The sequence below is a fragment of the Ornithorhynchus anatinus genome, chromosome X5, assembly GCF_004115215.2.
Source record: "Ornithorhynchus anatinus isolate Pmale09 chromosome X5, mOrnAna1.pri.v4, whole genome shotgun sequence".
Lineage (NCBI taxonomy): Eukaryota > Metazoa > Chordata > Mammalia > Monotremata > Ornithorhynchidae > Ornithorhynchus > Ornithorhynchus anatinus.
In genome coordinates this window covers 57,763,290-57,787,612 of record NC_041753.1, presented here as the reverse complement: position 1 = coordinate 57,787,612, position 24,323 = coordinate 57,763,290, and the positions used below count along the sequence as shown (strand labels likewise).

Here is a 24,323-nt window from a genome sequence, read left to right as displayed (position 1 = left end):
TAGGCTAATGCAAACTTGCCACTTCTGTGCTACTTGCAGCTCATTAATAAGTCATGATTTCTGACTACACAGCATAGCTGCAGAGTGCAGAACAGCATTTCTTTCCATGCCAGATTTGAAGAATGTGATAAGCTATATCAGCTACAGCCATAAAAATCTGAAGATGTTTTGCCTGAAGCTAAACTTATGGGGATTGATATTTCTGCCAGTTGGTCACCTCTAGGAATGTCCAGTCAGGCTATACCATATAATGGCCCCAATTTCTTCCATTTTCTGGATTATCACCCTGCCTCCACTTCATCTTCCTACTTAAAGACAGTTTAATCCTCTTAGGGAGATTGTTTTTCTCTTTTTAAATCATGTACTCTGACTCTAAGTGTTGGCTTCCAAACAATGCAAACAGCTGTTGCCCACCATCCCAAGAGTAAGTATATTGGTCACTTCTGAGGGCAGGGCTGGTGAACTTGGCAGATCGCTGACTGTCAAAGTCTAAGATGCTAAAAAGAACTTATGGTGAAGGGAAAACGTGGGTTTGTTCCAATTAGACCTTTTACTTATGCTCGGCTGAAGGGGGAAGAAGCTCACCCCATCCAAGAGCCCTGCGACTGCCCTCCACAGTAAGACTTTCCCTGTGTACTGTATGTATATACATAAGAAAAGTCCTGCATAGGGACCAAGGGGAATTGTCAAGGCATGTCACAGAACACAGGACTCTGAGGACTGAGGTGCTCCATGCATATGCCACCACAAAAACAGAGAACAATCTCCTCCCTCCTTCACCCAATAATATTCATTCATTCGGTCGTATTTATTGAGCACTTATTGTGTGCAGAGTATTGTACTAGGTGCTTGGAAGAGTACAATATAACAATGAACAGACACATTCCCTGCCCACAATGAGCTTACAGTCTTGAACTGGCCATGCCAGGGGACATTTACAAGAGCTCAGACTCTCCTTCTTTGGAATGGTGAGAGACTCAGTCCTACCAAGAGTTTAAAGCGAATTAAGAACTCTATGTAGCTGAGTGGAATGGGTCCAGTGAGAACCACCGGGTGGAGGTGAGAAAGAGAGGGGAGAAAGGGATTGAGGAGGAAGAGAGAAAGGGGCATATGAGTTCTAATCCAAAACCCCTCGGGAGTCCACCTTAGTCTCAACAATCATCCTTGGTTTAAAGGACTTCCAGCATCAAAGCAGGACCAAAGTGGAAGGTGAGCAAAGACTGGAGCAAATGGCTGTTCTTCACGCTGAACTGTCTTCCCTATTGTCTTCCCTCAAGTGTGAAGGAAGGGAGGAGAACGAAGCTCGGCGGGGTGGAGTTCATGAGGCTTTGATCGTCTCTCAGGACCCCCATTTGCTACTGCCTGCACTGCCGCTGACACCACTGTCACTTTGGTATTTAACTGAAAGACTGAAAATCCTGCCAATAGAGGAAGACCCATTTCACTAAATTGCTTTTCTCACCCATCCGCCTGGGCTTCATTTGTCCCTTGCATGCTAAAAATGAATTTCTTCAGCCCAAGTAGAACTGAATTCACTTTGTCCTCACAATCTCTTAGAAATTCCTCTTGAGAGAATTTGTAAATTGTTTCTATGAGGAAGAAACAAATTTCCATGATTTGGGGCCAAGAAAATAGAGCAAAGACTAAATTACACTGAAATCCCCATACCTTCTAAACGTGTATTTTAGACCTTTCATTTTGTTTTCCTCTGATGTAGCGGCAACATTCCCATGAGTTGCTTACCAGTGCAGGCAGCTTTCCAACATGGACAGACAATTGAAAGTGTTTCCTAGCAACACAGACCACATGGCAGTTTGCAGAGCAGTGCCTCTCCCTTGATTTCATTTCCTTCCACTTTAATGGTTTTCTTGAAGACAGAGAATCAGATGCCGAGTGCCAAACTGATTTACGAAAGGATGGATTAATTTTGATTAGAAGTACCAAAGCCCCACTGACATGCCATAGATCTCATTTGCAATAATAAAATAGTATTTATACTCTTAATAAAATAAACTGATGGGGGGTAGCACATTTCCGAATATGTCACACAACTAAAGGCCATAAAATGGCCCCCTAAGAGTGTGTGTTTGTGTGTAAGTGAGTTTGTGTGTGTGTGGGCACGCGCATGCGCACAGAAGATACAGATACCCAAGAGAGAAGGAAAGCTTCACAATACCATTCTAACCAGAACTGGCAACCCAGTGAGTGACAGTATTCCTGAAAATCCAAGACTTATGGGGTGGGAAAAGCCCCTGAGAATTCAACCGAACAACTATTTTTATCTCTTAACCCTTCTTTTCAAGGCAAATGCAGTTCCAATTTTTTCTTTTACTTGGCCAAACTAGATGCTTAATATTTTGAATCTCCCCTACACAGATTGTTCAGTGATTGGTCCTCACATTTGGCTGTTTAAATGCACCTATTTGGTGCTAAACCTTTCTCCGTTTTCTTTCTCTACAGAAATGGTTCAGAAAAAGAGTGCCCAGAAGTACTCTGGGGATACCTTGGAGGAACCTAGCTTGTGGGCTCAAACAATTAAAACTGATTTGGGAAAAGACCTTGTCTTCTGGCATGATAATGTATAGCTTTTCTGGTCCATCAGAACCTGGCACTTCCTCTGAACTGTTTTCTTTTATCACGATATATGACCCTTTGATCAATCAGATCATTATTATCTGAAGAATCCAAATTTTTCTTGTTCTTTGAAAGATCATGCACCAAGGTAGGGACTGTATCTTTCCCCTGTTGTGAGAAAAGAGGAGTGGAAGAATGAATGCGAGGACGCTGGCTCCAAGACACCCCTGTTTTATATCCCCTCAAACCCTTGCATCTCACTCACAAAGATGCATGAAAAGATGGAGGCAACTTTCAGTGCGCCCAATAGCTCTCCCAAAAGCAGTAATGCATGCTAAGGACCCAGAAAGGGGAGAGTAGGCTCCTTCCATTCTCTCCTAGATCTCAGCTTGTGGCCGACTTTAACGATCATTGCAATAAATTTGAATAGTACCTATTAAAAATGGGTCCCAGTGAAAAAATATTTGTTTTAATATGCCTGTTCAATTATACTTTAGAATGAGGGGACCTCAAAAAGTGGATTTGTGAGGGTCTCCAATCCAATTTGGGGAACCACTATTCCATGGAAACACTACAATGCTCAATCAATCAGTGGTTTTATTGAGTGCCTAGCACTGCACTAAGCACTTGGGAGAGTACAATACAACTGAGTTGGTAGGAACGATCCCTGTCCTCAATTCTCCTTAGGCATATTCTTAAAATGGGTAGTACAGGAGATAGTTCTGTCTCCCTTTAGCAGGGTAGCTAAAATATAAGGGATCTGACAGAGTTCTCTCTGAGATCCACTAAGGTGTCCTGACACCAGGTTCTAGAAGATGAGACCTGCCAGTATTGGTTTAAACCAATAGACCCCTATGGTGGCAGGACACTTGAAGAGACAGTGTGATGGTTGCCTTCCTGGACATCCATCCTAATGGTTAAGGATGTACCATTTAGTAGCCCTACCTATTTCCTCTCCCATCCCTCACTTTTCCTCTAGTAACACAATATGAATGTGAATTCAGTGAATTCATCCAAATCCTTCTTTGAACCTACTAATGTTTTTAAAACTGTACAGCTAGCTTCCTATGGTAACGAAACCCATGTTTGGGCATCTTAGGTAGAAGGGTTTTCTTTTGGTTTTTTGAAAACTTCTCTCTTCAAAGTTCAGAGGGTGCCCCTTACCCAGGTGGCGTGGGATTTTTTGAACAATTCCACATTCACCCTATCTACACATCTCATGAGGCTGTGTAGATTTGTGTCATCCCCACTTAGCTTTTGTCCTTCCATTGATCCCCTACAGAAGCCTCTCCATCCCTCAATCATCTTGGTAGCCTTCTCTGTGTTTTCCCCGGCTTTCTTATGCTCTTTCTAAGATGCATCAACCAGACGGCACTGACTATTCCAGGTGCAGCTGTACCATAGTCCATAGAGTGGCAAATCGATGTCTTTGGTTTTCTTTTCTATTTCTTATACTCAAAGGCGACACCACTGAGGAAAAATTTCCCATGTGTCTGGGTCTGGCTGAAAAACCCAATGCATGACTGACAGTCCCTTCCATACCGTGCACACATACAGACTGTTCCCTGTAGTTCTGATGTGTTTGCAATTGGCAGTCCCTGGTGCTGTTTTCAGTTTTGCCTCTCAGTGCCTTGACCCTCCCAAAGCCTTGGCTCAAAAGTCACCCTTTTCCTAATTTTCGCTTACTAGACTAGTCTGTCTGCCACTGTTGTTTCCCAACAGTCTCTTGCCATGACTCATTGTCTGAGGTGTGTTGCACTCTATTTTCCAAATATTTTCTCTGTCCTCTCTGCTTTCGGTCAACCCACTTCTGCTTATCATACAGCAATAATTTCACGTGATCTATGCAGACATCTCCCTGAACAATGCTGAATTTCAATGAGCATTGCTTCAGATCCGCTAAACTGACTGCACTCCAGGACCTCTGTATCTGTTGCCCTGCCTCCCCATGTGATGTTGACTACAGCATGTAGGTAGGCTAATGGAACTGCTGAAGGATCCAGATATAATGTCTGGGAAAGGGTCAAGTGTCAGAGCCACATAGGTGGGCCAGCATGACAGCTAGTCCTTAGGTTTGGTCTGACCTTGATGCCGAAATGTCAACAGGTTCTGGCTATGAGTTTCCCAAAGGAGACTTTCTTGACTCAATTTTCTACTTTTTCATCTCTCAGTGCATCCTTGGACAGTGTGCTGCCCAGATATCAGAATACTCTGGCAAATCTCAGCTCTGTGGTGCTGGTGAAATCCTCTTGAGGGGTGCCAGGTTTCACTGATGCAGACTGATGGTTATCCTGGTTTTCTCAAGGTTTATCATCAGTCCATACCTCTGGGCTAGTGTGGGAGAACAGTTCACCCGTGTCTTCTTGGGTGTTTGAAACCACTCCTGGATGACTGATTTGAGGACTTTCGATGATGCTCCTAGTCTGTTGAGTGAGAAGAGTCGATTTAGAGTTGCGTGAAAAAAATTGGACAAAACTGAATATATTTCTTAACTGGTTTTAGCCCATTGGAGGTGGGGAAAGGGTCAGCCCAGGCGACTTCGATTTTGATAAAACCAATCACACCGTTGTGAATTAACCTCAGGATCTCGGTGAATTTCTCAAGGCAGCTGAAATTTCTAGTGGTTTCCAGGCCCAAATCTATTGATGGTGTCCATCACGTCTGTAAGGTCTGTGAATACAGTATGAAGGAGTTGGTGCTATGCCCTGTGCTACTCCTATATCTTACTTGCTCCAAAGACCATGTCTACTGTTTCGAGTTCCAGTCTATAGCCAACTTCTAACTCCAGGAGCTCCTGGTTAATGATATTTTTCAGGATCTTACCAGCAATGGAGAGCCCTGTGATGTTGTGCTAGATAATGCAGCCTGTCCTCTCATTTGCCTTCTTAAAGATTGTGGTAATGTTGGTATCTGTGAGATGCTCCGGGTTCCACATGTTCAGAGAAAGCTCAGGAAAGCAAATGCAAAGCAGGACAGCCCATCTCACACCTAACTGGTTTCACAGCAATGCTGTATCTGAAAGCAGGGAGCCACACTCACCCAGACCATCAGTACTGGGGCTGTAGATCAGAGCATCTGCTTTTATTAAGAGTCTCGCTTTCATTTAATTAACATTTCATTGAAATTGCCCACAGCCTCATTTCTTTCAGGCCCCGGTCCTTTGGGCCTGTGTTCATTTCTTTGGCAGCTTCAAAGTTCTTATAGTTCCATAGGACCAGGCTTCACTATAATGCTGACTGGAATCAGGAAAGAAACCAAAGTCAAAGCCGTACTCACTTTCCTGTCCCACTTCCAGGAAATTATTATTATTTTTTTATTACAGAAGAGCCTTGTTTACTGAATTGATGGTTATTGAGTCTACTGATAACCAAACATCCCCAAACATTTAAACCAGCAAGATTTTCACTTGCCCTTTTCACACTGATCGTTGTCATGGCAACAAAGCATGTTGCCTGAAGCTGTACTGTACCAGCCTTCTGTGAGGTACTTTCAATTTTTATAACAATTCCTGCTTTTGTCATGCTTGATTTCTTTTAGGCCTAGCCTAATTTCTTTCTGGCAGGCCCGTAGCCCCCTGCTAATCTGCATGCCCAGTTTCTCTGGTGGCAACTGAAATTTGCCTTATTCTTTTTGGTGGTGTGTAAACTGGATAGTGGCGAAGGTCCTGAAAGGAACCTTTAAAAAGTCACAGCAGGTCAGCTGACCAACACAGCCCACCCAAACTGGCCCCAAAACTGCCGTCTCTCAGAAAAAAAAAAAAACTTCAGTGTGGGATGACCTCCACTCAGCAGGCCAAGCCAGTCTCCCTGGTGCCGAGCCATGGGCTGAGCTCAGAGGTGTAGCATTTCCTGGGAGCGGGAAGTACATCTGAAGCGATGCCACTAGGGTATGAGACTAGGAGCAGGGCAGAGGCAGAGTCCAAATGTTCTCTCCTCAGTTTGCCCATCTCTGAATCAAGTTACCGTCTTCATTAATTATATGGGTAAGACTCTGACCCACTATCTCTGTTAGAGCGACAGCTGTAGGAGCATAAGCAGTCTCACACTGGGTCAGACCTGTGGCTGACCCAGCACAGTATTCTGCCTCTGACCATGCTGATGAAAGATGCTCGGAGGAACAGTGTGACGACTGCCCTCCTCGACGTCTGTCCTCCCAGTTAGGGATGTATTTTCTAACATCCCCAACGTTTCCTTCTAATAACCCATCATGAACCCATCATCCTTGTATCTATTTAACCCTTCTTGACCCTCCTAACATCCCCGCTAAATGAAGTCGATAACCGATTAGTATGATGCTTTGAAATCCGTACCTGTCCCCAAGAAACTGTCTTTGGTTTGTTCTGTCTGGAGCCTCAGGAGTGCTTAACGAATGCAAAATATGATCACAAATACAATGATATTCTTGGCAAGGGGGAGGGAGAGGTTCTGGGTGGGAGGTGGTGTTGGGACTGGTCCCTCTTTTGTGTACCTGATTTATGTTCTCTTTCTTCCCCTCCCATCTGTCTACAGGAGCTAATGCCTCTGCTCCGGACCAATTGAGCCTGGCATTAGCCTGGAACAGGGTAGACATCGCTCGCAGTCAGATCTTTATTTATGGGCAACAGTGGCCGGTACAGTATACATCATCCTCTACTGAAAAGGCTTAAAATGTCTCTCACCAGCAAGGGAGTATATTTAACCAGCCTCAGGCAGGGGCTCCGAAAGCCCCCCCACAACGTGTTCCGAGTTGAGTCGAACACACAGTGTTCTTGGCCTGGGCAGGCACTTGTAGGTGGGCTGCATGACATGGCCTCTTCCCTGTCTTTAGGGAAAGACCACCATCTAGTGGAAACATCCGCTGAGCACACCTCCCAAAGACTCAGAAGCACACCCATGCCAGACAGGCTCCATGGCTGCCAATTTTCATCTTCCGACCTTCTGGTGCAAAAACAGACATGGATTTTTTTGGGGGTTTTTTTAAAGCCAAAAAAAAATCCCATTTTAAAAAAGGAAGAAACCGAGTTGCGGGTGACTTTTCTTTGCATTGGGGTTTGAGGGGTGCAGGATGGAAGAGGTTGGTGGCTTTGAAGACCCTGAGCTGTGTTCTGGTTTAGCACCTCAGGCTTCCCAGAGATATGACAGGTACCATCTGGTACCACATGTCACAGTACAGGATCTTCTGTCTCTTCCAGAGAACAAGACAAAAGGAAGCTGAGCTTTATATAACTCTACTTGGTTTGATTCCCCGATTTGAATGTCGAAACCTTGTCACCCCTCACTTTGGGTGGTTGTGTGTGCAGCCTGGCGGGATGAATGGGCAGTACAGAACCTCTCCTACGCCTGATAGCACCTTCCTTCTTACACTTCAGCTCCCTCACAGAGTCCCTAACTAGGTGGCTATCACACTGTCTTCATCAACTCATTAAATGATTAAACCCAGCATTTCTGGTGTCCCTCGAGAGTGGGGGAAAAAAAGTCAGAGCAACAGTGAGGAACTGTACTATTGAGGGGCACTGAGGGGGTCTAATGAAAAAGAAAGAGAATTGAATTGTCCCCAGGTCTTGAGAGAGGAAACGTGATGGATTTTGAGTTTGGTTTGCCAATTAGTTATTTCTACTGGTTAGATGGAGCCTCACATCCTCATATCACTGGCCCGCCCCAGCCCTTCCCTTACCCGCTCCACACCCCTCCCCTCCGCCAACCAGCCCCTCCAATCAGGCCACCTAGAGTTCATACGGGTCTTGTAAAGCCCACTGTGCTAATTTGGCCCATTACCTTTCAGCCCAAGGAGTACATGTCAAAGCTGTGATGAGGGCCAATTTTAACCCAGGATTGGAGTGGTAGAATTCGGCATGGATGTAGGTGATTGATAGATGAGGTGGCCTCTCCAGCTCCTTCCCTTCTCCAGTACATGCCACCCCTCCTCACCCGTCTGCCCCAGCTTCCAGGAAAAGCAGAATGTCATGGGTGGGACCAGGGAGAGCCTTTGGAGCTGAAAGCTCCATCCACCACCACGGCATTCCAGTCAGCCAGACAGCCCAAAAGTCTGGGAAAAACCAGTGCCAGAAGAGGTGGAGTTAGGGGCTTCCAGCCCCAGCATACTTTCCTGGATTGTCAGTTGGTAGCTGCCTGCACTGGAATGAAACCCTGATTTCTGGGCTGTCCAGGGGAATACCGGACCAGTGTCAACCTTGTGCCAGCATAGTGAGAGCTGTCCCCTTCAGACTAAGGGACAGTCTAACCCAGAGACTTGATTTGCAGGTGGGGTCCCTGGAGCAAGCGATGTTGGATGCTCTGGTGTTGGACAGAGTGGATTTTGTGAAATTACTCATAGAGAATGGAGTAAGCATGCATCGTTTTCTCACCATCTCCAGGCTAGAGGAACTGTACAATACGGTAGGGCCAAGCTAAGGCAATTCTTTTTTCTCTGTTTGTTTTTGTTCGCTTTCCTCTCCCCATTGCTCTTAACTCACACCCGTGACGGAAACAAGCCATGGTTTTTCCCCCTCACACTGTCTCTACTATTTTACTTCACTCTTCTTCTACAGACCTGACTTGGCTGCATCGCTCCCTCAGATGGGAGACATACGTTAAGGGTGTCTGTCATGTTTCACCTACTTGGTCTGTCAACAATCAACACTATAAGCACCCCTCAGAAGAAAAAGAACTCAAACTTCGGCAGGACTAAAAGCTTTGGGGATTTATACTTTAGTTAATTCCCCCTCTGTTTAGAGCAGATTGCAGGGTTGCAAGGGTGTTGAGAGCACACTGTGGAAGGCATGGGGAACAGTTGGAAATAACCTAAAAGACAGAAAACAACTGATACCATTCTGTTGGCCTTGGCTACTATTCTGACCCATGATACTGACGTTTTATAATAATAATAATAATGTTGGTATTTGTTAAGTGCTTACTATGTGCAGAGCACTGTTCTAAGCTCTGGGGTAGATATAGGGTAATCAGGTTGTCCCACGTGAGGCTCACAGTTAATAACCATTTTACAGATGAGGTAACTGAGGCACAGAGAAGTTAAGTGACTTGCCCACAGTCACACAGCTGACAAGTGGCAGAGTTGGATTTGAACCCATGACCTCTGACTCCCAAACCCGGTCTCATTCCACTGAGCCACGCTGCTTCTTATGCCACTGTCCATTTGCAATGAGCTGAGTAGGGACCCAGGAACCATGCCCATGATTCATATAATTAGCCATAATGGGCTAATAAATAGCAATTCACAGTGGGAAAAGCAAAAGTTCTAAAGAGCCCAACTCCAGTTAGTTGGTCTCCACACTAGCTGAAAACCTATCCTTTAAATTATACATTAGCCAAACTGTCAACCCTCTCCTTGGCTTTCTTCTCCAAAATGGAACACCCAGGCTGCTTGAACCTGCTACATCAGTATTGTTAACTCGGGTAGAAATACAGGGTGAAGGCCTGCAAATGTGGGGTTTATGGAAACCCCATGTAAAACGGAGTAACTGGGATAATGACTATCTCTAAATAAAGACTAGATGATGCCAACTGGATCCCTCCCTAAATTTCCATCTTGCCCTAAACAGTAGCCTCTCTGGCAAACAAACTGATTTTTATTTTTTTATTTTATTTTTTTTGTCATTTTCAGAGACATGGGCCATCCAACACTCTGTACCACCTGGTCAGGGATGTCAAAAAGGTAAGAACCCTCTTGACGGCAGGTCAGAGGCCATGTCATGACCGCTTCATGCCTTTAAAGTCAGTCTCTGTTCTGCATGAGCTTCTGGTTGGAGGGTTCTCCTCTCTGCCCCTCTCCTGCCCCATTTCAGATCGCAGTTCATGTTTATATTGACTCTGACACATCTGCACAGAGCGTGCAGCAATGACCAAGCAACTGGGCTTGCTGTCTGAGTGGTTTTCGATGCTTATTGGTTCACAGTGCTTCTGGCTAGTAGAATTGTAGGCTTCTTCATGCCATGTGAAAGTATGCTGTGGTTGGTGTTTTTACATAGTCCCTCATTGTTTTTGAAAGATAGTCTCCATGTTGTTAGCCTGTAAAATGTACCTCCATCTGCTGAATCCTAACTCACTGCAGCAGTTTTAGTTGTGTCATGTAAGCACAAAACATTTCCATCCCAGATGGTATAGGAAAAGAAGCAATAGTAAAGCAATACTATTATCAGTATCTGGATTCCATAGACCCAAGCGGAAATTAGATGCCTACTTTTTAACAATTCATTAGGTGGGAGGTACTTCAAGTGCCTGTCCTGCACCCATTTCTCGTTGGAAAACTTCCCCTGAAGTCACCAACTTCAGATGAGGCACTGACCTTTGGACTCCAGTAGTTGCCTTTGTTTTTCCTGCCAAAGGGCACGGAAAGTGAATGTTTCCATTGCCCACGGCAGTGTGATCAGTGACCATATAAATCTGCTGAAGCAGAACCTCAGTGAAAGCATATTGACACATTGATGTGGCCGTATCATCCCTCGGGCCTCATTCCGGTCTTCTTGAAAGACTTTTGGCAAGCTTGTTTTGTAAACCTCAGCCTCTCGTTTTGTTAAAAAAATAAATAAATAAAGTCAGGACTTCAGCAAGAGTGAGCAAGAGACTACTGAGCCTTAGGACGCCACCTCACCATTTTAATGGGTTACTCCATAAGAAATGTATCCCTTGAAGAATAAAGCGTCACCCCATAATATAACACCTGGGAAGAATCCCTACTCCCTATTTCACTGACTGTTGGCCTTTCTTGTTATTTTTTATTCCTTCAATCATATTTATTAAGCGCTTACTGTGTGCAGAGCACTGTACTAAGTGCTTGCACTGTATATTTTTTGGCTAGTATAGGCTGTAAAACATGACTGGCTTGGGAGTGCACAAGTTTATCATCATCGGAGTGCTGAGGGGCAGGCAAGCCTGCCTGAAAGGCATTTCATCAGTTTACTACCCAGCCCTTTCCCTGTTTCTGACAGAGGGGACAAGAGTACTGTCTCTAGAAAGTTTCTGAAAGGAAATTGTCTCCCTCTTTCTTCCCCCTTTCACACCTCTCCTGACTCCCATAAGCCAGTCAACAAGTGGGGGATGTGTTAGCAATAAAGATCTTCCCCAAGAGCCATTTCAGCACTCAGAGCTGGTTTCGAGCTTCTGTGCTATAATTGCCAGACAAGAGAATGCAGGTCAAAGGTGATGAAGGAACCAGAGAAATCCACCCAAGACTAAAGTTACCCAGATTTGAAGAATTCCTTCTCAATGGGTTTTGAATTTTTTATTTAGCAGGGAGGAGAAGTTGGTGGAAGGGAAGTGATTAGTACTCATTAACAATCAGGAACTTAAACCATTAAAAAAAAGTCATGAAAACTAGTTATGTGAGCTGAGTCGTTTTCATGCATAAATCCCTCAGATGTAGTCAAGCTCCCACATCAGGAATGAGTGACCTCCATGTTTGCTTTCCTGTACTTCTCTGTGAGATGTAAGCTGACATTTTGATGGTTAACTGTCCACTCATTGTGTGCCTTTCAATGTTGGAAGTTTTACTCTCTGTTTCTTGGATTAAATGTGCTCTTTCCAATTCCCTGCACCCTCTTTACAACCAGGTTTCTATGCAGGCTGATTCTGAGTGTTGTAAAGAGGTGGTGTTATACAAAGGTGATAATCTAAAATGAATGTACCTGTAACTCAAAGGCTCAGAAAACTTTATAATATACAGATCAAAATGTATCTGTATGCCCATTTGGATAAGATTTTGTCCTAGACCATTTGTTTTTGATCTTATGAAGCCTAATTTTTCTTTGGGTATTTCCAGAGGTTCTAGGACAAGATTTTCATAACCCCATCTGCCAAAATATTTTACTGAAAATATTTTAAGGAAGTGATCTCCCAAGCCGCAAATGCAACAAGCTTTAAAAGCATATTCTGTTCAAGATGACCTTTAATTCATGGAAAAATCACATTTTGACAGTGTAGATTGTGATTGTTGATGGCTATCAGGGCAAAGACTGGTGGTGGCTATGGGAACCTCCTACCGATGAGCCAATGGCATTCATTCACTGGCCTAGAGTTAGCCCATTTTTCCCCTTTCCCGGGGTGAACATTCACTTTAGTCATTTGAGAAGGGATCCAACAGCCTGCCATTATATTGCCCTTGCTTTCACCGATACTTTATTCTACCCCATCACTCCATCAATCTTTTGGAGATTTGACACAGATTTAAAATGAAAAGGTTTCAATAGGAAATGGAGGCCTACTGGATTATGTCAGACTTTGACAGATGAAGGGGTTCATTTTGAATGTCAGAGGCTTGTAGTTGTGTTTAATGCTGATCCATTAGTTTAGGGACACTTGTTAGCAGGGTAAGTAAACTTGAGATTTATATATAATTTCAAAGCACTCTTTCATAATAGATGTATAAACTAGAGGTGACAATAATAATACATTGCCATTTGGGTTAAGTACAAAGCAGGGAGAACCTGCCAAATCAAATCAGTGGTATTTACTTTGATTGAGCCCACTATGCCATTGGACACTGTCACTGTCCTGTCATTGTCACTGTCACTGTCACTGGGTAGTGTGTCACTGTCCCACTGTGCCACTCACTCTAATAGTGTGAGTGAGCCAGCCAAATATGTATTCAGTTCTCCTATAATATGGGGGTCACATTCTAGACAGCCCCTGCATTAAGGAAAAAACACCTTATGGTATGCATTGACACCGCCTCGACGCCCATCTGTGCAGTCATTTGTTCTGATATCAAGTCACGTTCTAGCTGGGTAGATACGCATCGTCGGAAGAATGTTCCCTCATTCCCTCACAGCGTTCTGTCCAGAGTGTGTAGTGAGCCCATGCATTACAGAAGACCCAAATGCATATTCTCACATGAGCCAGTTGCTTTATTTCATAGCTTAAATCATTTAAATTACTTTTCCTAGTCTACCATGGAATTAAAAATAATTATGAAAAATGTCTAATTACTTAATCCAAAGTGAACGTTTGCAAGAGAGGAAAATACTTTTAAAAAAATCTGAATTCATTTTACAATACTGTGTTACTTTAAACTTTTCCTCTCTGACAATGATTGGTAAAAAGTCTTTAAGATTTCTTCCTAATGCCACGATTTCTTTTGAAATAGGATATTTTACAGAGAAGATCAATGTTGTAGACAATTTGTTTTTGATTTTATAAAGTACAATTTTTCTTTGGGTATTTCCAGAGGTTCTGGAACAAAATTTTCAACTCGTTTATCTGCTTCCTAAGGTTTCAGGAAGAAAAACTAACGATCACAATAATAAGCAGTTTTGTGATGCATATTATTTGACAAAGGGCATTTTACCTTTATCGGTAATGATTTTAATGAAGGAACCTGTCCCTTTCCAGAAATCCCTCAATTTTATTTGTTTTCTTCGCACTATCATTGAAAGAATGCACTCATACTTAGGAAGGAAATTTGGTTACTTTTGTTATAGGTGGATATCGCCCCTTTGTGGTTATTCAACTGCATGCACACAGGAGAGTGAGCTCAATTTTAGTCCCTGAGAACTCATAGCTGTGATTGGTGCTTCCATCGAACAGCTTTCAGATGGAACCGTTCTAACATCCCAAATCTATGGTTTTTCTAATTTTATTTTTCAAGACCTTTATAGTAGGTAATCGCATAACCTACATGAGTAACCCATTCTGTTTTTTCAGACCCCTTCCATGGAAATGATTACCAGATAGTTATCTTTCCTATGTATGTTTCAGACAAATGGCCCTCTTCCTATTCAGAACTCAGCTACCTTTAGTTTTAATTTCTAAGGATCTCTTGATTTTCTAGGAACCCTACTGACACAAATATCACCATTCACTATTTTGCTATAAAACACAGAAATAAAAGTGCAGTAGCTGGTGACCAATAAGGATAGAGAAGCAGTGTGGCCTAGTACGAGCACGGGCCTGGTAGTCAGAAGGACTTGGGTTCTAATCCCAGATCCGCCACTTTGCTGCTGCGTGACCTTGGGAAAGTCACTTAACTTCTCTGTACCTCTATTACCTCATCATTACCTCATAATATCAGAAGGGGGTTCTCAATGGACCTCCTTCTTTTCCCCACATAAAGGCAGCAAATTAAAACAATCAGAAAGATAGCTACTAGCTCAGAGGTCCCACTGGATTTAAGCTCTAATTTTAACTAATGCATTTGGGATGGGGGAAGAGGAACTTCAGTTAATGAGTGCATCACTTAATGATGGATGTGATGAAATAAAAGGGGTCTCTGTGCTACCAACGGTTGTTAATTCGCGACAGAAAACAAAACTGATTGGAATCTTCCTTCCCAGTGATCTCTCCCCAACACTAAAAAGGCAAAATGAACAGTGGCAATATCAACTCACTCTAGTAGTGTGAGTGAGCCAGTGAGCTGTTGGGGTGGGCCAAGTTGGAGGAGGTGGGAGTGACCTTTGAACCATGTCTAGTCTTTGTGCTTTTCATGCTGTAGTAGTGTTTTTCCCCCACTGAAGAAATTGAATACCGTTTTTTGACATTATGTTCTGTTATTGCCAACGATTATTGCACCTTCTTATTTAACTTGTGTCTTCTTTCCAAGCGAGAATATCCAGGTTTCGGTTGGATCTATTTTAAGGTGAATTAATTAACCAGCATAATAATATATTCATATGTGTGTTTTGTTAATTATTTTTACTCTAAAATAGTTACAGAAAACATGGAACAGGATCCCTAGTAAATCCTTGTCTCTCGGATTTTTTTGTTTCCTTTTTTTTTGGTTTTTTTTTTTTGTTTTTTGTTTGTTTTTTTTGCTATTGTTTAATCATTCTTGGTATAGGGGAACCTGCCTCCGGATTACAGGATAAGCTTGATCGACATTGGGCTGGTGATTGAGTACCTGATGGGAGGAGCTTATCGCTGCAACTACACTCGAAAGCGATTCAGAACCCTCTACCACAACCTGTTTGGACCTAAGAGGGTGAGGCATGTTCATTTTCTTCTGAGGATACTGACTGATATGACTCAGCCAGCTAGTTATAGGTTGTTGCCTCCCCCCTACTTTCCAGTCTTCCCACCAAACCAGTCTTGGAAATTAGCTCTTGCCCTTGGTCTGAGGCCAAACAGATTTTTCCTGGACCAAATTAGAACCGGAGAATAGACCAACTGAACATCCGGTAGTGAGGGAGAACAAAAATGTCATGTTCTTTCATCAAATTATATTTATTGAGTGCTTACTGTGTACGGAGCGCTGTACTAAGTGCTTGGGAGAGTACAATTCAACAATAAGCAGACACATTCCCTGCCCACAGTGAGCTTACAGTCAGGTAAAAATGAAACAATAAAAATTAGCATATTTAACCATGTGGTGTGTGAAGTATGAATGAGTTGTGTATGAAGTTGTGGAGAAGGGCCAACTAAACTTTGGAAGGGAACTAACCATTTTCTTAACACATTTTTAACATTCAAACCAACCATTCTGGGATAGTTCAAAAAATGGAACAAACTCATTGCTCTTTTGTCAGATCCTAGTCAAATTATGCGGTCTATATGACCACATTATCCCAACCCAAAAAGTGTGTATGTTTGTAATCGTGTGCACTTGCCATGGATAAAATACCTTGTATTGATGATATTATCTTCTAGACCCATCAGCTGGACTCACAGTGAACTGTCGCTAGAGAGGGCAATCTGAATTGCTTCATCCACTCTTCATTTCCTACCATCCAGGAACACCCAGAATGAGGTGGCAGGCCAGGGATAGGGAAAGCCTTTGACCATAGTAGAAAGTAACCATTCACAAGGAGCTTGATGGAAATTTCCTCAATGGTATTAATTGAGTACTGAGTGCATACATACCATAATTATTATTATTACATAGCACTTAATGCTTGGGAGAGTGCAATAGAATTAGTAGAAATGATCCCTACTCTCAGTGAAACAACGGGGAAGCTCCAAGGAGCGTAGAGGAATTCCCATTCCCCAGCTCACCACCATCCCACCCTAAAGCTTGCTGTGTTTTATAAAAATTCCCACCTATCTTTATAATCTTTAGAATATTTAGAAATAAATCATATGACTCCCCTTATAATGCTTTATTTTGATTGTGACTTTTTCCTATTTGTTTCAGATAGGAATTTTTCCTATCTATGAAAATATATAGAGAGAGAAACATATAAAACTTACTTTTTAACTCTTTCTTTGTACAGCCAAAAGCCTTGAAACTGCTGGGAATGGAGGTGAGTGATTACATAAAATACAAGTACCATTATTTCATTCTCTTTCCTTCTCCTCCCCTAAATCAAATGAGTATCATCTTCAATCTTGATGCACAGCCCAGTGTAAGGAAATAGCTTTCCAGGGTGAGAAAGGCTTATTTGCTTGGGATAAAAAGTTAAATCTTTGTCCTTATTGCAAATGTACAAAGAAATTTTGGCTAATAAAATTTAAAAAACAACTATAAACTTTAGTTGGTGAAATCTGTTGAGGTAGGTTTGAAAATGACCAGCATTTTAAAAGACTTAAAATACACACTTTGACAGAATACCATGCTTTCCTCACTCGCTTTGATGATACCCAGGATTGGTACTGGGGAAACTGTTAGCTGACTTCTAATCCTGGACCATGAAAGAAGAGGACAGTTGAGAAGGAGCAGGAGGTGGACAGGATTAAAAAAGGCATGAGGCTATTTATAAGTGGAGGCACGCACAGAGGGCAATTGGAAGTTTAAGTTCATTCTTACAATCAAGATTTAATATAATATTAAAATTTCTAAAGCTCCAGAAAAATCTTTCTGATGGGAAGTATCTGGATATGGGAAGGGTTTGGTAGATAAACTGTTAGGATGCAGTGTCTGCCTCTTCCCTTTTCTAGGGAACCCCTAGCCGGGGATTCCAAATCAATTCTGCTTGAGGGTGGTAATGTTCTTCTGGTGGAAAGAAAGGAGCAGCAGAAAGGAGAGAGGAAAGCTAAAAAGTGTGGTATGTGCAGAGCGGGAAAATGGTGTAGAATCAGATGCTGTGAGAAGGTTGGTTAAGGGAGAGGGACAGCACAACAGGGAGAAAGAAGAAGAAAGGAAATAGAGATTGGAGAAAGGAAAGGAAGGAAGGGAGGGAGAGAAAAGAGAAAAGAAAAGAGGTACCTGACATCTACTTGCATTTCAAATGAAATGATTCCCTTTCAAACAGAAGGGGAAAATCCTAAACAAGTTTCATTTAGGCTAAATTGTCTCCTTTTCAGGAGGCTTTTTTCCTCCTTAGGTCGCAATTAGATTTCAAGACTCACACTGCTAATGAGCTGCTCTTTGTCAAGAGCATCTTAAAAGACAGATGGATCCAATTTACATAATAGATTTCAGGTGCATTTTCAATGTAAGGATGCATATGTCCAGTCCTCTTTTAATATATTGACATGCTTTTATTTTAATATGGTAAGAGAATTCACTACAGTCCTTTACATGATTCTCAGAGATATGAAAAATTATACCTGAGAATGCCTAGAGATTGACACAGGAGCTTGAATTTTTCACTTATTAAAAGGTTTGGCTTCATTTGTCAATTTTTTGTTAAAGAAAATATAAGAACTATTTCTTTTTTTATTTTTCATCATTTATATTATTCAATCTTCTCTAATTACAATCATTATCAATTTTCTCATGTTGAGGTTTATAAATGTCCCTGTGGATGGCTCAAGTGTAAAGTGAACAGGACTCTTAGGTATTCAATTTTGTTTTGTTTTTCATCATTTTATTATTTTATGAAGAAATGTTCATAAATGTCCCACTCTGGATAATAAACCCAGTTTTCCAGTCAAATTTAAATTAACCTAGTCAAATTCACCTGCAGCCTACCATAGTTTCTCAGCTTTTCTTCTACCCCTTAGTATATCATTGATTACATTAACCACAAGTCAAGCCCCAGTTAAAGCTGATGGTCACTTCGATAAAAAGGTTGGAAGAGGGTTAACACGTAAATCAATTTTTCTCTTGGTTTATTTAAATAAAATTCAACTTCACTCCCCTGGTATCAAAGAAAGTGTGGAGTAGCTGGAGAGCTACAGATAAGGACCTTGGTAGGAAGTTAGAGCACTGAGAGAAACTCATCTCATTGACTATTCAAGCTCAGAAAAACTAGAAAAGATAGGGAAGGAAGGAAGGAAAGAAGATAGAAGGCAAATTGTTTCCCCTAGAGTGCAGTATCTGAAAGACTGTGTACAATCCATTTGTACCTCATAAGCCATTCTGTTTCCCTCAATTAACAGGATGATGTTCCCCTGAGGAGAGGGAGGAAAACAACCAAGAAACGAGAGGAAGAAGTGGACATTGATTTGGATGACCCTGAGATCAATCACTTCCCTTTTCCTTTCCACGAGCTGATGGTGTGGGCTGTCCTAATGAAGAGGCAGAAGATGGCCTTATTCTTCTGGCAACATGGGGAGGAGGCCATGGCGAAGGCCCTAGTGGCCTGTAAGCTCTGCAAAGCAATGGCCCACGAGGCATCAGAGAATGACATGGTGGATGACATATCCCAGGAGCTGAACCACAATTCCAGGTTGATTTACTTTTGTGTGAAAACCAATGGGTTGTTTAAGGAAGAAAAGGGAGGAGGGAATAGAAAAAAAATCATTTCAGATACTAAAAGTTTTGTGAGAAAAGGCATTTGATCCCTCAGAACCAATGAAAAGTTAATATCTGGAAACATTAACAGAGTCACTTAACATCTTCTAGAACAAAGCGAGGAAACTTTGGCAAAGTTTCCTTAGAGATGCCTAAGCACGGACCTGTAAGTTAGAGGATCTAGGTTCTAATCCTGTTCTGCCACTTACCATCTGGGTGACCTTGAGCAAGTAACTTACTTCTCTGTGCTTCAGTTTCCTCATCCGTAAAATTGGGATTCAGTACCTGCCTTCCCTACTTAGACTGTGAGACTCATGTGGAACAGGGACTGTGTCTGACCTAATTATCTGGTATCTATCCCAGCACTTACTGCAGTGCTTGACACAAAGTGTTTAACAAATACCACAATTATTATAATTCCTTCTATATACACTTTGCTAATCCTAGGGGCAGAAGTGAAGAATGAGACTGGCTTCCTAAGAGGATAACCATTTTCCACTGCCTTATTCTAAGGCTTGTATTGAGGCCAGAATTCCCACAGAAAATGCAACCATCCCAAGCCTGAAGGGCTCTTTGACTAGGCCCAGGGTAATAATGATAATAATAATGACTTACTTATTAAGCACTTATTTTGTGCCAAGCAAAATAATGCAGTCAACTCTGACATAGTCCCTGTCCTACATGGATTGGGTGTAATAGAGAAGTGCAGGGGCATTATAAAAATTAGATCCAGACTTCAGGAAAAGAAATTGGCACCATTTGACAATAGAAATGGATAATTGGACCAAGGTTGAGGGTTGAGCTTGAAATCCCCAAGAATCTGTCCAGGAAAAGACAAGGTGCTATTTTAATAGATCGGATGGAGACTCAGGGTGAGGAATCAGAAAACATTTCCCCACTGCCTGGAACAGGGCCACAGCTGGTTCTGGTCTGAAGAAGCTTTTCTCAGCTCCCTGTCACCACCATCTTCTGCAACCAGTTTCTCCACCAACAGCCTAAATCCCTCTGAGAAAGCACACTGGTGGAGTTGGGAATAGAAATCACCTGGAATAGAGGGTACCCTTAGAAGTGAAGGAAAGCAACAAGGGAGTCCAGGAAGTGGGGAAGCAGAGGCCCTCTGAACTTCTCTAGATCTAGCATGTGGCCGTTGGGGATTTGGGGAAACATCTAGAAAGCTGTGTAGGTGACTGAGAAAAGGATGTCCTAAATAATAATGGTGGTATTTGTTAAGTGCTTACTATGATGCCAAGCACCGTTGGAAGCCCTGGGGTAGATACAGAGTAATCAGGTTGTCCCACATGGGACTCACAGTTTTAATCCCCATTTTACAGATGAGGTAACTGAGTCACAGAGAAGTTAAGTGGCTTGCCCAAAGTCACATAGCAGACAAGTGGCATAGCCAGCATTAGAACCCATGTCCTCTAACTCCCAAGTGCATGCTCTTTCCACTAAGCCATGCTGCTTCTCAATTTATGGTATTTGTTAAACTCTTAGACACGTAGCACTGGGGTGGATACAAGCAAATCGGATTGGACACAGTCCCTGCCCCATGTGGGGCTCACCATCTCAATCCCCAATTTACAGATGAGGTAACTACTGAGGCACAGAGGAAGTGAAGTGACTTGCCCAAGGTCACACAGCAGACACGTGGCAGAGCAGGGATTAGAACCCATGACTTTCTGATTCCCAGGCCCATGCTCTATAAATATTGCCACTGTTTAACAGAATTCTGGTCTGGTTATTGTGTGAAGGGAGACCCTCAAGCTAGGATAGCAGAGGACCTTCAAGATAGGCTAGCAATCCATCAGTCCATCAATCAATCAATCAATCAATCAGTGGTACCTCAATCAATCAGTGGTACCTACTGAGCACTTAGTAAGTGCTTGGGAGAGTGCAATGCAGTAGAGTTGGTAGAGATGATCCCTGTCCTCAAGAAGTTTACAGAGATTGGGATGGGGAGGAGGAGGCAAACAGATACAGGTGAAAAGCTTTTTAATAAGAATAATAATAATAATAATGGTATTTGTTAAGTGCTTACTATGTGCCAAGCACAGTTCTAATCACTGGAGTGACTCCCCCGTGTCTCCCCCAGCGCTTAGAACAGTGCTCTGCACATAGTAAGCACTTAACAAATACCAACATTATTATTATTATTATTACAAGGTAATCAGGTTGTCCCACATGGGGCTCACAGTCTTAATCCCCAATTTACAGATGAGGTAACTGAGGCACAGAGAAGTGAAGTAACTTGCCCAAGGTCAAACAGCAGAGAAGCAGTGGAGTCGGGATTAGAACCCATGTCCTCTGACTCCCAAGCCCGGGCTCTTTCCACTAAGCCATGCTGCTGCTTCTCTCACCCTCTGTTCCTCAAACTATACTTTTAACTACTCATCTGGAATAGCATGCTGTTAGGGTATTAGGGAGCATCCTTCTGACAATACACATCTAACTGGATAGAAATGGATGGAATATCAGGGTAAACAGTTGTGCACTTGCACACAATGCTGTACTAGAATGTGAGTTTTCTTTAACACAGTTGTTCATCTAGAAAGTAATCCCTGTGTTATTGGAAGCAGTGTGGCCAAATGGAAAGAGCACAGGCCCTGGGTTCTAATCCCAGTTTTGCCACTTAAATGTTGTGTGACCTTGGGCAAGTCACTTAACTTCTCTGTGCCTCATTTTCCTCATCTGAAAAATGGAGATTCAATATCTGTTCTCCCTCCTACTTAGACTATGAGCTCCATGTGGGACCAGGTTATCTTGTATCTACCCCATTGCTTAGTACAGGGTTTGGCACAAAGTAAGCACTTAATAAGTACTAAAAGTGTTATTATCATCAAAGCTATGATCCAAAGTCCTGCTTTCATGCAAGCTTGCACATAAATGTCTCCAGGCACCTCTTTCCCTTAGGGTCATCCATACCTCCCATCAGGAAGCAGTAGTCATGATGGAACATGTGGGATGTGTTGAGTACAGTGCCCTGAATAAAAGCTCAGTAATTATAATTGATCGATTGAAGTGCTGACTGCAGGCCAGGCCACTAACAGAGCTGGAGATTTCCATTTCTGCACCCTCTAAGGGTGTGGTGCCTGATGACTACTTAGCACGTGCTCAGAATAGTGGTGACTGTGATAAAATCACCTTCAGTCTTCCCTTCAGGCTAAATGATCTCAGTACCTCTATCAATCAATTATTAATCATATTTATTGAGCACTTACTAGGTGCAGAACACTGTATTAAGCTTTTGAGTACAATACAGCAGAGTCGGTAGACATGTTCTCTTCCCCCAGGAGCTTACAGTCTAGAGGACAAGACGGACTTGAAAATAAATTACGGATATGCGCATAAGTGCTGTGGGGTTGAGGGTGGGGTGCAAATCCAAGTACAAGGGCAGCACAGAAGGAGAGGGAGAAGGGGAAATGAGAGTTTAGTTGGAGAAGGCCTCTTGGTGGGGAGAGTAGTGATCTGTCAGATCTGAAAGGGGAGGGAGTTCCAGGGCAGAGGGAGGACGTGGACGAGGGGTCAGTGACGAGATAGATAAGGTCAAGGTACAATGAGTAGCCTAGTTAGATGAGCAAAATGTGTAGGGTGAGTTGTAGTAGGAAATCAGCGAGGTAGGATAGGAGGGGACAAGGCGATTGAGTGTTTTAAAACCAATTATAAAGAGTTTCTGTTTGATATGGATGAGGATGGGCAGTCATTTGAGGTTCTTGAGGAGTGGGGAAACGGGGACTGAACTTTTTTTTAGAAAAATAACCTGGGCAGAAGGATGAAATATAGACTGGAATGGGGATAGTCAGAAGGCAGGGAGGTCAGAAAGGAGGCTGATGCAGTTATCAAGGCAGGATAGAATCAATGTTTGGATCAAAATGGTAGAAGTTAGGATAGAGAGAAGAGGGTGGATTTTAGCGATGTTGTAAAGGTTGAACTAGCAGGATTTGGTGGCAGATTGAATATGTGGGTTGAATGAGAGAGATGAGTCAAGGATAATGACAAGGTTGTGGGTTTGTGAGACAGGGACGATGGTCAGACTTTCTGCAGTGATGGGAAAGTCAGAGGAAGGACAGGGTTTGGGTGGGAATATGAGGAGTTCTGTATTTGACTTTTAAGTTCTAGAGGTCGGCGAGACATCCAAGTGGAGATGTCCTTTAAGGCAGGAGAAAATATGAGACTGAAGAGAAGGCAAAAGATCAGCACTGGAGATGTAGATTTGGGAATCATTTAAAGAGAGATGGTAGTTGAAGCCATGGGAGCCAGTGTATTCTCCAAGGGAGCAGACATAGTTGGAGGGGACCCAGCACTGAGCTTTGAGAGACTCCCACATTTAGGGGGTGGGAAACAAAGGAGGAGCCCGTGAAAGAGACTGAGAAGGAGGGGCCAGAATGATAGAAGGACAACCAGGAGAGGACAGTGTCAGTGCAACTGAGCTTGGATAATGTTTCCAGGAGAAGTTAGTGGTCCACAGTATCGAAGGCAGCTGAGAGGTTGAAGAAGACTAAGATAGAGTAGAGGCCATTGGATTTGGCAAGAAGGAGATCAGTGGTGACCTTTGAGAGGGCAGTTTTGGTGGAGTGAAGAGGACAGAAGCCAGATTGGAGGGGATCAAGGAGAGAACTGGAGGAGTGGAAGTGGAAGCAGCAGGTGAAGACAACTCACTGAAGGAATTTGGAGAGGAGTGGTAGGAGGGAGATGGGGCAGTGCTTGGAGATGGGGTCAAGGGAGGATTTTTGTAGGATAAGGGAGACACGAGCGTGTTGGAAATCAGTCATATGTATTGAGCAATTTCTGTGTGCAGAGCACTGTACTATGCACTTGGGAGAGTTCAATATAATAATATAACAGAGTTGGTAGACACTTTCCCTGTCCACAGCGAGCTAGGGGAAGCCATTGGAAAGTGAACAGTTGAAGCTGGCATCCAAAGAGGGGAGAAGGGAGGGTGCAAGTGTTTTTTTTGATAAGGTACAAAAGGATGGGGTCGGAGGTGCAGGTGGAGAGGGTAGATTTTGAGAGGAGATGGGGGATTGCCTTGAGATGCTGCTGGAAAAGGTGGGAGAGTTGAAGAAGGGGCAAGAGGAGGAATGGACTGGAGAGGAAGAGGGGGGAATTTAGGGAGATCTTGCCTGATGTCTACCCTTTGCTGCTGTTTTTCAATGATTTAGTCATCCTTTTGATGGTACCCAAAGCCCTTTGGTAAAGCCTGAGGCTGAACC

The 24,323-nt window shown here is 42.9% G+C and overlaps 1 protein-coding gene across 1 annotated transcript in view; it reads left to right on the top strand.

Moving 5' to 3' along the window:
• TRPM3 (transient receptor potential cation channel subfamily M member 3) overlaps window positions 1–24,323 on the top strand; it is a 213,209-nt gene that overhangs the window by 113,028 nt on the left and 75,858 nt on the right. The window contains exons 8-14 of the mRNA XM_039910775.1: window positions 7,083–7,183; window positions 8,814–8,948; window positions 10,174–10,224; window positions 15,103–15,138; window positions 15,340–15,480; window positions 16,709–16,738; window positions 18,759–19,048. Of these exons, the coding sequence (XP_039766709.1) occupies window positions 7,083–7,183; window positions 8,814–8,948; window positions 10,174–10,224; window positions 15,103–15,138; window positions 15,340–15,480; window positions 16,709–16,738; window positions 18,759–19,048 (784 nt within the window). The remainder of the gene's footprint in view (window positions 1–7,082; window positions 7,184–8,813; window positions 8,949–10,173; window positions 10,225–15,102; window positions 15,139–15,339; window positions 15,481–16,708; window positions 16,739–18,758; window positions 19,049–24,323) is intronic.